This window comes from Sorex araneus, chromosome X (assembly GCF_027595985.1).
Source record: "Sorex araneus isolate mSorAra2 chromosome X, mSorAra2.pri, whole genome shotgun sequence".
Lineage (NCBI taxonomy): Eukaryota > Metazoa > Chordata > Mammalia > Eulipotyphla > Soricidae > Sorex > Sorex araneus.
Genome location: NC_073313.1, coordinates 275,269,850 through 275,287,649, shown reverse-complemented (window position 1 = coordinate 275,287,649; position 17,800 = coordinate 275,269,850). Strand labels below are relative to the sequence as shown.

The 17,800-nt window shown below is 38.7% G+C and overlaps 1 protein-coding gene across 2 annotated transcripts in view; it reads right to left on the bottom strand.

Moving 5' to 3' along the window:
- ANKRD42 (ankyrin repeat domain 42) overlaps positions 1-17,800 on the bottom strand; it is a 92,456-nt gene that overhangs the window by 8,417 nt on the left and 66,239 nt on the right. For both annotated transcript variants that reach the window (XM_055120283.1, XM_055120284.1), the window contains exons 10-11: positions 12,677-12,803; positions 8,227-8,350 (exon numbers count right to left, since the gene is read on the bottom strand). In XM_055120283.1, coding sequence (XP_054976258.1) covers positions 8,227-8,350; positions 12,677-12,803 — 251 coding nt within the window. The remainder of the gene's footprint in view (positions 1-8,226; positions 8,351-12,676; positions 12,804-17,800) is intronic.

Genomic DNA, 17,800 nt, shown 5'->3' with positions numbered 1-17,800 from the left:
CCCCAAGTCTTTGACCAATAATTTCCTGAATAGTACTTGTTTGGGATATGTAAGCTATGATGAGCTCAGTTGTTACACAAATCTGTGGCAGATCTCTGTCACAGCTATTATAGTTCTCATCTTTTTTAAGTTATCTAAGTAAATGCTAAAGTATATTGCACATACCAACAAGGACAAAGGAAAAATATATAGTTTGAAGATATATATGCGTTAAACATACAAGTATGACTATAACTAAGATCGAGAAACTGAATATTACTTTCATTCCATAAGCCTGAATTTGCCTGCTCCAGTGTTCTCTTAACTAATGTATATTTTGGACTTTATTAAAATCATATAGCACTGTTAGGTTTTTTCTATTGTTTAGAATTGTTTGATTGATAGTAATATGTAGAGTCGTAATCCATCATGGATAGAGTAGCAACTCAAATACCAAAATGTATTTCTTATTGCTAATGGAATACTTGGTTGATATCTAGTTTGGAGTGTGCTTACAGTAACAAGAGGAACAAAAGTTTTAAATATGTCTATGGTCATTTTGGGTAGGTGATGTCAAACAATTTCCAAAGTTATTAACTTACACTCCCACCAATAGCATATAAGAGTTCCAATACCTCACATTCTGCAGATACTTGGTAATATTTGTGTTCTTTTAATTTTAGCCATTCTGGTAGACTTTACTGGGATCTTCCTGGGTTTAGTTTATAATCTGATCAAAATGATACTGAGTACTTATTCATATGTTAACTGTTAACTGGTCACTTAGGTATCTACTGGTGTGCCTAATTTCTTACTGGGTTGCCTTTTTTGTATTGATTTAAGTTCTTCTTACAAGTTGGATACAAAGACATAAAGATAAAAGGGAAGGAGGAAAAGAGGAAGAAAGGGAGGGATGAAGGAAAGGTAATGGGGGGAGAAAGGAGGAAAGGAAGGAAAAGGGTAGGAGGGAAGGTAAGAAAAGTAGAAAGAATAGAAAATAGAAAGAGGATGTTAAAGACAAAGATCTTATTAGATATGTAAGATGGGGGCTGGAGTGTTAGCACAGCAGGTAGGGCATTTGCCTTGCATGCGGCCAACTCAGGTTCGAATCCCAGCATCCCATATGGTCCCCTGAGTACAGCCAGGGGTAATTCCTGAGTGCAGAGCCAGTAGTAACCCCTGTGCATCATCGAGTGTGACTCAAAAAGCAAAAATATATATATATGAGATTTAAATGGTTGAATCTGTGAGAAAAGCAGCTGCCCAATTAAGCAATAATACAAAAATATAAGGTACCCTCAGAACAGGACAAATGATATGGTGAAAAAAAAGCCCAAGTGATCAAAGAATAAATTATTTAAACTTATAAAAAGGTAGAAAAACAGATGGTTCCCAAAGGATTTAATAGAGAGTTAATAATTTTTAAAGTATAGGGACAGAGCCCAGAAAAATAGCTTCATGGACTGAGCACATGCTTGTATGTGGAAGTCCCAGATTCCAGGGATCAAAGGCTTGACCCCTAGCATCATGGGGTCTCTCAAACACTGCCAAGAGCAAACTCTAAGCACAGAGCCAGAAGTAACCTCTAAACACTACCGGGTTAAGACCTTAAAAAAAGGGGGGGCGGGGCTGGAATGACAGTACAGTGGGTAGGGCATTTGCCTTGTAGTGGCTGATCCAGGTTTGCTCCCTGATACCCGATACAGTCTCTGAGCGCAGAGCCAGGAAAAAGCCCTGAACACCACCAGTGTGGTACCCCATCTCCCAAAATGCAGAGACAATATGAGTAAAGGCTTAGTAGGAAAAGGTGGGATAAATTAGGAATATAGTACACATCAGAGAACAGGGAAAAAGAGTGTGATATGTTAATGCAATCTAAGATGAGACTATGTAAAAAATTATGATTAAACAGTTATCAAAAAACTTTAAGTGCAATATATGTCAAACTATTCTGAGAATTCTTTTTCTAAATAAAAATTACACTTCTTCTGACTTTTTTTTTAAATAGGGGCAACTCCCAGTGATACTTTGTCCAGAGGCATAGGCCTGACAGTTAAGTACTCAGGGGCGTAAGCAGGGGGCAGGTGTGGAGGGATGCATACAATACATGTGATCAAACTTAGGGGTCCTGTAGGATAACATAGTTTGCCCTTCTTCCCTGGCCGCAGAGAGCGTGGGTTTGCTGATTGCCCCCCAACCTGTCAATTACCTTTTCCTCCTGACCAGACTCTGCTGACTTGTAAGTATTGTTTTTCTCTTCTCCTTTAATGTCCTTTGCATGGTAAGTTACTTTGGAGCAATTACTTTTTGTGTGGACACAGGAAGACAGTTAATGCTATGCTTTTGTAACTTGGGAGTTAATTGACTCCAGATAATATTACCTCCTGGACATCTGCTCTCTCGACATTAGCCTCAGTTGCCCTTACTTCCTAGATCCCAAAAGCAGGCTCCCGACGAGGGGCTGGATGGACCCAAGGCAAGCTGTGAGCTACCCTGGCATTGAAATGGGCCAGCCCAAAGAACCAGAATGCTTAACTATAAGTTAAGAGCATGGTCACGGACAAATTCTGTCATGATCCAAAAAGTAATAACTAGATTCGGACCCTGCTGGGGTTAGGAATGATTGAAGCACTGTAGTCTGAGTCTATGGTGAGATGTCCTCAAGAGAGATGCCCTATAATCCTAAAAGTGTCCATTACTGTGTCCATACAGAATGGCAAATATTAGGAAATATTAAGATGTTAATTAAGTTGCTGGTCTAAGGAGAGGAGAAACACACCTTAACTGCTGTTTTGCCCTCATGAACTGCAAGTGATCAGGAAGGCTTGAAAAGCATGTTGATTGTGCTTCCTGGGCGGGGAGGGGGTGTGGCTTGGGAGATGTGTTAAGGTGGTGGCTGTGGCGAGTTAGAGAGCATGGGCAGAGCAAGAGGTGGAGAGAGTCAGAGAGAGAGCTGGGGGAGAGAGTTCGAGAGAGCATGGTGGAGGAAGTTAGGGACAGTTGCTTTGGAGAGTGGGAAGACAGAGTTGTGGCCACAGGTGGAGAGCATTGTAGAGCGAGTTAGAGAGGGTTGGAGAGAGCTGGGACAGAGTTAGAGAGCATTGTGGAGTGAGTTGGGGAGAGAGCTGAGAGAGTTGTAGAGAGATGGAATAAACGGCAACTGATCACCAACCAACGTGGCCTTCGTTGCTCCTTCAGTAGCCCATGGCAACGGCCATCCTGGGTGGGGAAGCTGTTCGAGAGCACTGAACGTGGGTGGAGAGAGAGATAGACCCCCAGAGAGCCTGAGAACATACGTTAACGTGTGATCACTCATAATGTCACTGTCATCAGAGCAAAAGGAGTTAACACAGGATCCCACATGCTAGATATGAGCTCAATCACCTGAGCTATGTCCCAGGCCCCTACAGATTCTTTGTTATAAGGGGAAAGGCTTGCTTTCTCCGGTAACAGAGAAAAATGGGACCACTCCTGGCTCTGTGCTAGGGTTTAACTTCTGGCTGGACTTGGGGTGAAAATCAGAACTTTCTGCCTGAAGGTGGAGAAGTAAGGGATTTGGGGGTATATGGTGGCTTATAAAATATCCTCTATCCAACACCATGTGATCACACTGCTAGCATCTCTGTACTAGAGTGCCTCCAGGGATTAAAGGTGGTGTCAGAAGAGAACTGAAACAATTTAAGAACAGATTGTTCTAATTATATCCTTTGATAAACTAAGTGCTTTTGAGATACCAAAAACCTAGAGAATGCTTTGAAATTGCATATGCATAAAAACAGACCCATGTTTTTGTACATGAATAGAAATCTGTGGAAGAGAAGACATACCAAACATTCTTCCAAACAGCAGAATGTGGTGTGAGGAGAAAATTGGTGCTTTTAGCAGTTTACATATTAACATTACCTGTTAATATTAATTTTATACTAATTTGTATTATCCATACTTTATATTTTATATTATTTATATTTAATTTAAATGTTATATTATTTGTATTTATATTTAAAATATATTTTAAATGAAGGTACCGGCAGAGGAACCCAGGTGTGTGTAATCCCATCAACGGCCAACATCCAGAGAGACTTAAAAGCAAGCTCTCAGAAGTGCGTGACCACAAAGCAGCCACACGATATCTTTTGCCTACTTCTCCCTCTGGGAGAAACTGGCAATCCTCTGAGAGTTTCCTGCCCACATGGGACAGCCTTGCAAGCTTCCCATGGTGTATTCATATGCAAAATCCAGTAACAAGCTGGATCTCATTCCCCTGACCCTGAAGAGCCCCCAGTGCAACATCGTTGGGATGGCCAAGTCCAGATGGACTTCTAAGATCTCAGGGAAAGGATGAAATGAGAAAATGAGATGTTACTGAGCCCGCCTGAGAAATCAGTGATTAACGGGATATCGTGATTGTGATCGTGATTTAAAATGTTTGTATTTAAAATATTAAATTATTAAGTATTAAAAATGATTGGAGCGGGAGCACAGCAGGTAGGGCATTTGTCTTGCATGCAGCCAACCCAGGTTCAATTCCTCTGCCCCTCTCAGAGAGCCCGGCAAGTTACTGAGAGTATCCCGCCAGCACAGCAGAGCCTGGCAAGTTACCCGTGGCATATTCAATACGCCAAAAACAGTAACAACACATCTCACAATGGAAATGTTACTGGTGCCTGCTCGAACAAATCAATGAGCAATTGGATGGCAGTGATAGAGTGATACAGTGATTTAAAATATGTTTATATATAAAATATTAAATATTAAAAGGGACTGGAGCAATAGCAGAGCAGGTAGGGCATTTGCGTTGCACGTGGCTGACCCAGTTCGATTCCTCCGTCCCTCTCAGAGCCTGGGAAGCTACTGAGAGTATCCTGCCTGCACGGCAGAGCCTGGCAAGCTACCCGTGGTGTATTCAATATGCCAAAAACAGTAGCAACAAGTTTCACAATGGAGGTGTTATTGGTGCTCACTCGAGCAAATCAATGAACAATGGAACAACAGTGCTTATATTTAAAATATAAAATTTTGTAAAATTTTATGTTTTATATTAATTTATATTAATATTAATAAAATATTGATAACAAATAATAAACAATAAATAATATTAACAAGCAATGTGAATTGTTTTTACTTGCTAATATTTATTTTATTAATGTAAATAAGTAATGTTAATATTTTTAAATGGTTATTAAGACTAATAATTAATTTGTGAAAAATAAGGTGTGAGAAGTCTTTGTATATATTGCATCTGAAATAATATTGGTCTAAAACAATAAATTCCTCCAGTGAGGTTAAAGAACACATTTCCTAATTGAAGGAAAATATCAAGTGTACTTGAACCCCTACACTGTGTCACATAAGCTGTCCACAAGGATCTGTTATCTGTCTTTACTCAGAGAAAGTCAAAGTTCCTGCCATGAACTTTTGGCCTGCCCAACTCTGAGTCAACACAGTGCACTAGGGATTTCTCTGCCATTCCCACTCTTACACACTCCATCTGCATTTCAGTACTTGTTTTCAGTTTCTTTTTAGATTCGTCCTTCATACTTCTCCTTTCTATTGTCACTCTAAACATTTTTCTAGGTTCTAGACCTATATATCTTCCTTTCTTTCAATAATTTTAAGCACTGTGAAAGCTGTCATTCATATCATTTCATACATAAAAACTTCCAGCACCATATCCTCTACCAAAGGATCTGCTTCCCTCCACCATTGTCCCCAGCATTCCCCGTCCGTTCCCCCACACCCTTCACGGCAAGATCCTACTAAAACCATTCTCAATTTCTGTTGCCTTGGGGCATCTCTTATCCCCACCCCACCCTACACTACATTTCTTTATATCCCGTTTATCAGAGAGACCATTCTGTGTATCCCTCTCCTTCTGATTTCACTCAGCATGATACTCCCCAGATCCATTCATATAGCAGCAAATGGCATGATTTCACTATTTTTTAAAAGCTGAATAATATTCCATTGGATAAATATATACATATATATGTACACATATATATGTATATATATATACCATAGTTTATCTAGTCATCTGTTCTTAGACATGGGTAATTTCTAGATTTGGGCTATTGTAAATAATGCTGCAATGAATATAGGAGTTCAGATGTCTTCTGAAAGAGTTTTTGGTCTCTTGGTGTAGATAAAAAGTGGTCACAGAGTCATATGGAAGCTCAATTACTAGTTTATGAAGTGTCTATATTGTTTTCAAAATAGCTGGACCAGGGCTAGAGATAGTACAGCAGGTAAGGCACTTGTCTTGCATGCAGCTGACCAGGGTTTGATTCCCAGAACCCCTTAAGGTCTTCTGAGCCTGCCAGGAATGATCCCTGAGAGTACAGCCAGGAATAAACCCTGAGCAACACCAGCTGAAGCCGAAAAACATCCCCCTCCCCTAAAAAAAGACTGGACCAGTTGTTATTCCCAGCAGCAGTAAATGAAGGTCTCTTTCTTCCCACATCCACACCAACACTGATTGTTTTTGTTGTTTATAATTTGTCATGATTTGCATTTCTCTGATGATGCTGAGCATATTCTCATCATATCTGTTACTGGTGCCCACTTGAATAAATCGACGAACAATGGATGACAGTGACAGTGACAGTGATCATATTCTCATGTACCTCTTGCCATCTGTACATCTTCGAGGAAGTTTCTGTTTCATCTCTTCCCCCACTTCTTTAATGGGGTTACTTAAATTTTTCTTGCAAAGTTCTATCAAAAATTTATCTTGGATTTAATCCTTTATGAAATGAGTGGTGGGCAAATATTCTCCCCCAGTCTGTAGACTTTTTTATTTGTGTCATTGTTTTTGGTTTATTTGTTTTGCATTGCAGAAGCTTCTTAGTTTGTAGTCACATTTGTTTATTTTTCATCTCATTTACTTGGCCAATGGCATTGAATTAATAAAGATATCCCTAAATTCAATATGGTGAGGTGTTCTACCTATGTTTTCCTCAATATAATTTATTGATTCAGGTCTGATAACTAAAGGTCTTCAATCAATTTTTTACTTCACTTCTCTGCATGGCATTAGAAAAGGGTCTGAGTTTATTTTTTGCATGTGACCAACCATTTTTCCCAGCACCATTTGTTGAAGAGGCATTCTTTGCTCCCCTCATATATTTTTCTACTTTGTTGAAGATTAACTGTTAATACACCTGAGGGTCTATCTCCAGACTTTATTCTGCTGGTCTGAGAGCCTATACTTATTCAAATACCACACTGTTTTAATTATGATAGAATTTAGTATCGCTTAAATTGGAGAGAGAAAGGCTTCCCATATTCTTTTTTCCTAGGATTGTATTGGCTGTTTGGTGGGGTTTATTATTCCATATAAATTTCATTAGCTTTTGCCCTATGTCTGTAAGAATGTCATGGGTATTTTATAAGGACTTCATTGAATCTTAGAGCTATGTTCTTAATTCCAACTTCATAATTACAACTGGCAGTTATGAAAAAGCCAAGATTATGGAGTCAAATGTAGAAACTGACTATTGATCCCACCATCACTAGCTGTGTGAATTCAGACAAATCTCTTAACCTCTTTGAGTCTCTGTTTTCTCACATATTAAATGAGATCAAATAACATAAAATAAATGTGGAAGAAGTTTATAAAGTATCACATAAGTGTTAGTTTTTATTTTACTCCTCTGTAATCTGAACAAAAGCTGTTATGACAATTTTCCATGCTGGCCTCTCTACTCTTAAACCTGCTCTTTTGAGAAACCAATGCTTTCTAAACTGAATCTAATTCAAAGCATTTTATTTTGGCTATTTAGAACACTGATTACTCTGCTTATAAAATATTTTCTTTTTTACAATAATACTGCACAATTATAAACCAAGCCACTGTCCTAATATATGAATATATAAGTATGCACATATAACAAGGTTTTTTATATAATAGTTCTGTATATAGTTTTCATCTATATACATCTCTATAGTGATATTGCATCTATAGTTATATTGCTATGTATGCATGTGTGCATAATATAAATATATTGCATCTATATAACTCGAATATTCCTATAATCCTTCTAACACTTCAGAAAGCATAAGCTGGCCCCTTTTATATATGAAGTATTGAAAAGTACTGAAAGATATAACTGAGGTATCACTTATCCAAACCAAAGTGTCTGTAGCCAGGATTCAAATCCAAATAGGACCAGTCCAAACCTGTGCATTTTTACTACTCTTGAGAAAGATAAAGGTGTTACAAAGGACACCAACACAAAGTTAAGAGACCTGAGGTTTTGCCAGTGTTGTCCTGAGTTGATCCATTTCTGCTCGGTACTCATCCAGCTGACATTCTAATTTTTCTCTCCGTAGTCTTTCATACTCCAGCTGGCCTTGCAGTTCTTTGATAGTCCTGTCAGAAGTAAAATCATTTTTAATAATTCTCCAATGTCAGCTATCAATTATTCTTCACAACAGTGGAAAGTACCCATGTACTGTATTTTAAGCAACTAACACAAATATCATTTTTTTCACAAAAATATATTGAGTCTTATACAGCCAGCAATGATCTAGATACTGATGATGCAGTAATGAACAAAGCTCTTTCTGGATATTAGTATTAGATTAAGACTGACAGTAAGAGAAATAAAAAGTAAATATATATTACAAGATAAATGCTAAGAGGAAAAAAAGTAATATAAAATGTTTCTGAGAAGAAGGCTAACTCTTAAGACACAGTTAGCATGGAAGGCCTTAATGAGAAGGGTTTCTGAACAAAATCCTAAAGGAAATGAGACCGACAGACATACAGGAAAGAACATTCTAGATAACAAGTGCAAAGACTGTGAGGCAGAAACATGACTGGTGAAGTAAATTAAAACCAAAGGCCAATGTGGTCTTAGTAGTTTTAACAATAAAAGGGAAAGAAGGTCAGAGAGGTAAAAGAGGCCAGAACAAGTAGAGCCTTGTGGGTCAATACTTAAGGATTTTTTTTTTCACTTTGAGTGAAATGGGAAGCCATTTTATGCAGAGAAATCTGACTTAGTGTCTAGAGTAATCATGTAAAAACCCATACAGGAGTAGATGAGATTGGTATGGGGAGGGACAGAAGTTGAGACTTCTATCTGGAAGAGGTTAAAATAAATCCACAGAGATCTGGGCGGAGAGCGTTCCAGTAACACCCCCGTCCCATGATCTCCTTCGAGCCACGTCACTGCAGACTCATGACTCTGGGTTATGAGTTCTGGAGGATGGCGGATGCCACGTGGGCGCTGCTGCTGCCGCTGCCATCTCCCGCGTAGAAAGACAGGGTTAAGAGAGAGGGTCCTTTTCCCACCCCAGGCGGCATGGGGTTGTAGCTCAGTTCACAGTCTAGATGCATTTCTATGGAAAGCTGCTGGGTGCCAAGGTGGGTTAGTGGACCTCCCGGTCATGGTCTTTGAGGAGCAGAGGGGCCGTTTTCGTGCGCAGCTGCTCCGGATCTCTCTTTGTGACTGTTCTCCCGGAGGCCGGCCCCTGGCCCCGAAAATAGTGTTGTGTAGAGGCTCTAGGGGCTCCAAAATGAGTACTTCTCACCCAGGCAGTAAAGAAATGTATAGCCCGTCAGCACTGCTCTCAGCGCTGATCACTCACTGCCGTTGGGGAGTGAGAACAAACCTCTGCCTTCCCCATCTTGCAGAGATCTTTAAACTCAGGCACAGAGACTTGGAATCCACGTGAGGATAAATTACAGCAATGTCAAATAATTCTCTACCTGTGTCGCTTTCATCATGTCCAATAAATTTTAAGAAAAAAAATAATAAAATGAAATGAAATAAATCCAGAGAGAAGATGCTGGAACATGAATCAGGGCTTTTGTTTGTTTTTTTTCTGCCTTATAGCTAGTGAAAGGAACAGAATTCCAGGCACATTGGGTTGGATATCGGGTCCCAAGGAGCAATCTAACAGTATACAGAAGTAGCTCTAATGGCAGCAGTGGGGACTGGCTGTCCCTTGCTCTCTCCCAGTCCCTTAGTGGGTCCTGGCTGTCACACCCACGAACTGCCTCTGGGCGTCACTTAAGCACATTAATGGCCTTGATCCAGAGACTCACAAATGAATCTCAAAATGGATTAGTTCCCTACAGAGATGTCTCCAGACCCAAGTCATTTACAATTTTAGAAATCCAGGAGTACAAGGCCACAAAAGCAGCCACATGATCTCTTATGACATTCATAATAAGCAATAGAAAATAAATTATCTAGCATCTGCCTCTGGCAGGCAGGTTTAAATGATGGTGGGAAAATTCAAAATAATGGTGGTGGGATTGGCATTGAAATATTGAATGTAATCAATTAATGTGAACAACTTTATGAAAATAAAACTTATTTTAAAAAAAGAAGTAGCTCTTATAAAGAGGTGAAAGAGATAAAGAAAGAATAACAACAATTGCAGAAGGCTAGAATAAAGCAAATTAGAAAGGAATTGCATTCTTCAGACAGAGTAACATAGCTATATTTTGTCCTGTTGTGAGTTTGATCTAACTAATGAATAACAACAAAATTAAAAGATATGCCTCAAGTCAATATTTATTCAATTTTTCTTAACTATAAGATCTAATAGCAGGACTTTGTACCCCCCAAAAATATCTTGAGCCAAGAAGATACTTAAAGGAGTGGAGTGCATGCTTAGTTTCATGCCAGCACCACATGGTTTCCAAACACCACTGAGAGGAGACTCTCCTGAGCACCATACCAAACCAGGAACATTCCCGAGCACTGGTGAAGAGAGGAGGACACTACTGAAGTTGTCACTGTTGAAACACTGCATGCCGGAAACCCAATCATGATAACTTGTTAATTTTACAGTTATTAAATTTAAAAACAAACAAAAAAGTGTAAATTCCTTAAAATATACCCATAACACCTCTGAGAACAAATGTTAAGAAGAACTGAAAGAAGAAACAAATGCTATTTTAATAAATATTAAACTACATCTGGCACAAAGGTTGAAACAAAATTTAAAAAATTTATTTAAAATCACTTACATTATCATCCAACCAATTCACAATGAAATGTGAACACCACAGTTAAAAGTTTCACTAAGGACTACTAAAAATCATAATGATCTGAGATAATGGGCTGAAATTCTAGCTCCAACTTCAACCCTAAATAGTCCCCTTTACAACTTTATGCAAGTCTTGGTTTTCTAACTCCTGTAGTGAGATAATAATAGTACATGGAGGTGTGAAAATTACATTAGAAAACATATGTCTTACCTAGTGCCTAGTATACAATACTGCTCAGAAGTAACACAATAACAGTAAATATAGGAGCATAATTTGTCTTCAAAGCAAAGGAAAGCAAAACTTAAAGCTTGTTACCTGAAAAATAATTTCTCCACTGTAAAGTACTTCTCTAAACTACAGAGGGCTATAAGAACTTTAAACTAAAAATCTTCTACATCTTGAATCAGTATAGGCAGTGGGAAACTACCAATATCACATGATTCGTGAATATCAAGAAGGCCACTTATTTTATACATATATAACAACATATTTTTATAAAATATACATTATATATTATATTACATTATTATAAATGCATAAGTAAATATATATTTATATAATATAAATAAATATATAATATATAGATTTTATATCACGATCACGATAGCCCGTTAATCACCAATGTCTCGGGCGGGCCCAGTAACATCTCATTTCATCCTTTCCCTGAAATCTTAGAAGTCCATCTGGACTTGGCCATCCCAACGATGTTGCACTGGGGGCTCTTCAGGGTCAGGGGAATGAGATCCAGCTTGTTACTGGAATTTGCATATGAATACACCATGGGAAGCTTGCAAGGCTGTCCCATGTGGGCAGGAAACTCTCAGAAGACTGCCAGTTTCTCCCAAAGGGAAAAGCAGGTTAAAGATATTTGTATATACATATATACATATATATATATATATATATATTCTGCTGCAGCTTCCTAGTATCTAAATCTCTACTCAGAGATAATAGTATTTCAGCTTAAGGCTGTCTTCTTATCAAATTCCAAGCACCAACAGAAGACTAACACATTAATCCTTATCAAAGATTCAGATGTAACTCTGACTGCATTAACCAGACCTCTTATTAAGGCTAGATTGAAAGAGGGTAAAGGAGAGGGAAGTGCAGGTGGTTCAGGGAGTACAAGGGAGACCCAACCAAAGAAAAAGGATAGGAAAGCAGAGGGTAAGGAAGAGAACCCATGGTGTTGCACTGCTTTAAGCAAGCCAGAAGTCTCCTGCCTCTAATTTCCTGCCAACTCTGGAAAGTAAACAGGCAGTGAGGCAGGGGAGGAAGCAATGAGGCATCCTCTATTCCAGCAGTCATTAACTGATGAGGTATTAAAAAATGCAGCACACCACCTATCTGAAAAAGCAAAGGTCAGAGCAGCTACAAATAACTGCTTCCTGCTCCAGGACAGCATAGCAGCACACTGATGGGGGACACAAAAGTCACGGACCCTTTGCAGATCGGAGACTGGCTGCAGAAAAATACAACGGCACTTAATACTAGTAAATAATGCACTTTAAAATGGATGTGATGATAAACTTGAGCTATATTAAAATCTTCCCTCAATCAAAAAAAATCTTTAATACCTGCTCCATCTTGGAACTTAATGGAACCTTACACTCTGGTGAGGGTGCAAAGAACCAACTGTCATATGCCATTTAGAGATGGAACAAAACCACCCTCAGAGTTTGAGGACATTACTTTTCAGACTGGAGCTCTTCTTTTTTCTTCTTCACGTCTTCTTCTGTTATCCCTCCCAACTGTTTATAGTTGCTCTCTGCAATTTCCAGGAGTTTTCGCAATTCTACAACTTTCTTATAAGCTCTCACTGCAAGATAAATGAATAGGAAACCAATGTAAAGAAATAGAAGCCCAGGAGGCTGGTCCTTTGAGGCATATTCCTCAAACTCAGTGTCTGGGTTGTTCGGGTGAGAACTAAAGCCATATACACATAAAAGAGCAAATGAATACACATAAAAGAGCAATAGAATATTAGATGGATGAGCAATGAAATACCTAATATAGGGGATTCTTTTCCTGTAATGAGTACAAATTAGATTGTTACACATGGGGCTGGAGTACAGAGGCTAAGGTGGTTTCTGTGCATACTGTCAACCCCACTTCTATGCCTGGCAATACATGATCCCTAGATCATTGCTGGGTACAGCCCTGGAAGTTCTCAGCACCACAGGATGTTGCACTGAAAGCCCCTAAGCACAAGGAGGTAATGCCCAACACCACAAGGCCCAGGCAGCACTTAATCTGGTTGACCAAAACTCACTGGTGCTAAATTTCCTAGGTACCACTTGAGAGCAACCCTTACCCCACCCCACCCCCCAAAAAAAATCTAAATTATAATTATAACTAGTTACACCATGAACTTGGTTTAAAGGCTAGAAGTGTCTAGGACCAGTAATATAGGATTATGCATAATCTACCATAGATCATAGGATTAGAAACACTAAAATATGCTTGATTTAAAATAAATGAACTAATTCATCTTTCAAAATGTTGTCACACACTATCTATGCCAGAGCATACTGTGAGGGAAAAAAAAACATACTGGGAGTTGCTTTTCAACTAATTCATCAGCCATCAAAATTATTTTTTCTCCATCCTTGGTGGGCAGTGATTTTCACCTGGGGTACTTTTCACCTGGATTTTTCTCCCCCAAGAAACATTTGTAATACACTTTTGCTTGTCAGAACTTGGGAGTCACAGGGGAGTAAGTTATTCACATCTAGTGGAGAGAGGCTCAAAATGCTTCTAAACAACTTTTTAAAAATATTTTTTTAATGTAGGAGTACTGCTATTTATTCAGCCATTGATGAAGCTGAATGACTTGGGCAGGAACTCCATATTGTCTTTTTAAATTTTTTTAATTGAATATCCATGAGATAGACCATTACAAAGCTGTTCATAATTGGGTTTAAGTCATACAATGATCCAGCACCCATCCCTTCACCAACGCACACTTTCCACCACCAATGTCTCGTCTCTCTACCACCATACCCCAACACCCCACCCCTACACCCAGCCTCCCTTATGGGAGTCATTTTCCTTCTCGCTCTCACTCTCCTTTTCCTTTTGTGCATCATTGTGCAATACAGGAGCTAAAAGTTCATGGTGTTCATTCAGGGCATTCAGTATTTTTATTAGGACAGTAAAGCTGGAGTATCTTTTCATTTGGGTGGCCACTTTGGGGTGTGGATGTGACTGCCAAGGTTTCTGGAAGTACAGAGAGTTGGGGGGAGGTAGCCAATCCTGACCCCAAGAAAGCGTAGAGATTTCAGTCACAAAACCCACATACCCAAATTTTCAGCAGATTATATTTTGGTGAGGACCATCCTGAAATGGTAGAGTCAGGTGCGAGGGTATGGTGGAGATTTTGGATTGTGGAAACAAGCCGCTGCCATGGGTCCTGCTTGGGGGTGCACCAGGCCAACTCGCCCCCTCTGATTTACCCCAGTTTGATCAGTCATGAGCAGGTCTGAGATTAACTGTGGCTTTTGACCTCTTTCAAGATTTACTTATGAGTCTCTGAAATAAGGCCTATACATGAGCTTGTATAGCTAAGCCAGAAGTGGTTTGTGTCCTTTATTAAAAACTTTTTTTTTCTTTCAGGGGGGTGGTCTTTGTTTGCTTGGTTTGTATGTTTTATGGTTCAGGGGCCAGTTTACTTCTGTATGCTGGCCATGCTCAGGAATTACTTCTGGCTCAGATATCATTCGTGGCAGGGCTCAGAGGACCATATGAGGTATCAGGAATGAAACCCCAATCAACCACATGCAATAAGCCTTATTAATTCTTATAATAATTGTACAATAGTATTATGATAATATTCTCATTTTTAAACAAGGGAAAACTGAGACTCCAAGAGAAACATAACTAGAGAGATGTCTGATCTAATGCCTCTGCTTTAGTTTATTCTGTTTCATTAGTCTTCACTAAAACAGATCTTTCTTGGGAGGTAATCAAGGTTATATGAGATTGAGAGTGTACAGTACCACAGTTTCTTTATCCAGTCATCTGTTCATGGACATTTAGGTTGTTTCCATATTTTGACTACTGTATATAGAGCTGCAATAAACACAGGAGTACAGATGTTTTTTTCTGATTGTGCTTTTAGGCCCTTTGGGTATATTCCCAGAAGAGGAATTGGTGGGTCATATGGAAGCTCAATTCCTATTCTTTTTTGAGGAATGTCCATACTGTCTTCTAAAAAGACTAGACCAGTAGACAATCAAATCAGCAGTGAATGAGGGTCCCTTTTATTCCACATCCTCACCAACACTGGTCATTGTTCTTTTTGATGTGAGGTGTTCCAACAATGTTTGTGATGTGAGGTGATAGCTCACAGTTTTGATTTGCATTCACCTAATGAGTGCACCTACAGAGCATTTTTTTTCAAGTTTTTGGCCATTTGTATTTCTTCTTTAAGCCGTTTGAATTTCTTAATGTAGTAAATAAAAGAGCATGGTACTAGAATAAAAACAGGCCGTCAGATCAACGGAATAGAAAACCCAGAGACAGATCCTCATGTATACAGTCAGTTCATCTTTGATAAATGAGGGAAAAAAATGAAGTGGAGCAAGAAAAAACTCAACAAATGGTGGTGGGAAAACTAGTCAGCCACATGCAAAAAAAAAAAAATTAACGCAGACCTCTTTCTACACCATGCACAAAAGCCAAATAAAAAAAGGATATAAAAGTGCCTGTAGGGGATGGGAAACTGGGGACATTGGTGGGGGGAAATGTACACTGATGAAGGAACAGTGTTGGAACATTGTACAACTGAAATCCAATCATAAACAATTTTGTAACTGTGTATCTCACAATAATTTAATAAAAAGATTAAAAAAATAAATCTCACTCCTTCCAAATTAAAAACTGATTAAAGACCTAGATATCATACCTGAATCCATATGGTACATAGAGGGAAATATATAGGCTAAATTCTCCATGACAATGAAGCTAGAGGTATCTTTAGGAAGAAATACCACTGACCAAGCAAATAGAAGTAAAGATAAACAAATAGGACTATATTAAACTCAGGAGCTTCTGCACCTCAAAGGAAAGTGACCACCAAAATATAAAGTCAGCCCACACACTTGGAGAAATTCTTTTCTCACCACTCATCAGATGAAGGGTTGGTATTTTATATATATATATATATATATATGTACATATATATATGTATGTATGTATGTATGTATGTATACACACACACACATCTCCCATGTAGAAAGACAGGGTTAAGAGAGAGGGTCCTTTCACCTCCCGGGGCAACATGGGGTTGTAGCTCAATTCACAGTCTAGATGCATTCTTATATATTTCCCACATATATAGGACTGGAGCCATAGCACAGCGGGTAGGGCATTTGCCTTGCATGCGGCCAACCTGGGTTTGATTCCTCCATCCCTCTCAGAGAGCCCAACAAGCTACGAGGGTATCCCACCCACACGGCAGTGCCTGGCAAGCTACCCGTGGCATATTCAATATGCCAAAAACAGTAACAAGTGTCACAATGGAGACATTACTGGTGCCCGCTCGAGCAAATTGATGAGCAATGGGATGACAGTGCTACAGACAGTGACATACATACATACACATTATATAACTCTGGTAGAACTCTACAAGAAAAAAAAATCCAACTTTATCAAAAAATGGGGAGAAAAGATTAACAGGAACTTATTCAAAGAAGAAATACAAATTGTCTGAGAATGGTTTTTATCCCTTCCATCTAAATGAAAGCTTTGCAAGGTAATGGACTTTAATGAAAGCCTCTTTCATTCAAGAATTTGAACAAGTCATTTCGCTCTTTTCTCACCTATATGGGAGACCTGTTGTGATTCTTATGTTATTTTCCTTATATTTAAAGTTTTTCTTCTCTTGTGCCTCTTTAAAAGTTTGGGGGGAGGTAGAGAAAGAAGAAAAGTGCCTGCCATAGAGGCAGGCTGGGGGTTTGGGTGACAGGAGGGATGCAAGGGGTACTGGTGGTAGGAAATGTACACTGGTGGAGCGATGGGTATTGGAATATTTTATGACTGAAAATCATGAAAGCTTTGTAATTGTATCTCATGGTGACAAGGTGATTCAATTTAAAAATATAATTAAATAAAAATTAAAAGTTTGTCTCTCTCTTTGTTTTTTGCCATCTTGATTACTGTGTGTTGGTTCTGTTGTCTTGGCCTTTTGATTTGTGCAACCACCTCCCTCCAGAGAGTGGGGAAGTTTGCAGTTAATATCTCTCCCATTACTTATTCATTCTCTTTTTCTAGTATTCCTATTATTACTCTACAAGATTATTCTTCTTGTCTTTGTTCATTAAGTATCATATACTTTCTTCCATTTTTTTGTTTCTCTTTTAAAAACTTCCTTATTATTGCTGATTTGTATTTTGTCTTAATCTAGATAGTTCTTTCCTGTGAGATTCTGCTATTATGGCTTGCTAGTATGTTCTTTAGCTCTTCTAATTCCATTTATATGGAATCTCTTATCCACTGGAAGAATTCTTCATTGAGTTGATTAAATTTCTCATCTAGTGATTGTTTAATTTCGCTAACAATTGTTTGCTTAATATCTGTTGTAAATGCAATGAGTGTTGACTTTAGTCCTCACTGTCCAGACCCAGGTGTTTTTATGGGCTTGTGGACTTACCTGGGTTTCTGTCCCTCTCTCAACTACAGCGGCATCCCTTAGTTTCCTCACTATTCTTTGAGTTTTGTGAGTATTGTTACTTGATAACTGATCTGTTGAGTTGTTTATATCAGACAGCTAATAATACCTTTGCTGTACAGGTTATTTTCCTTACTATGCAGCGT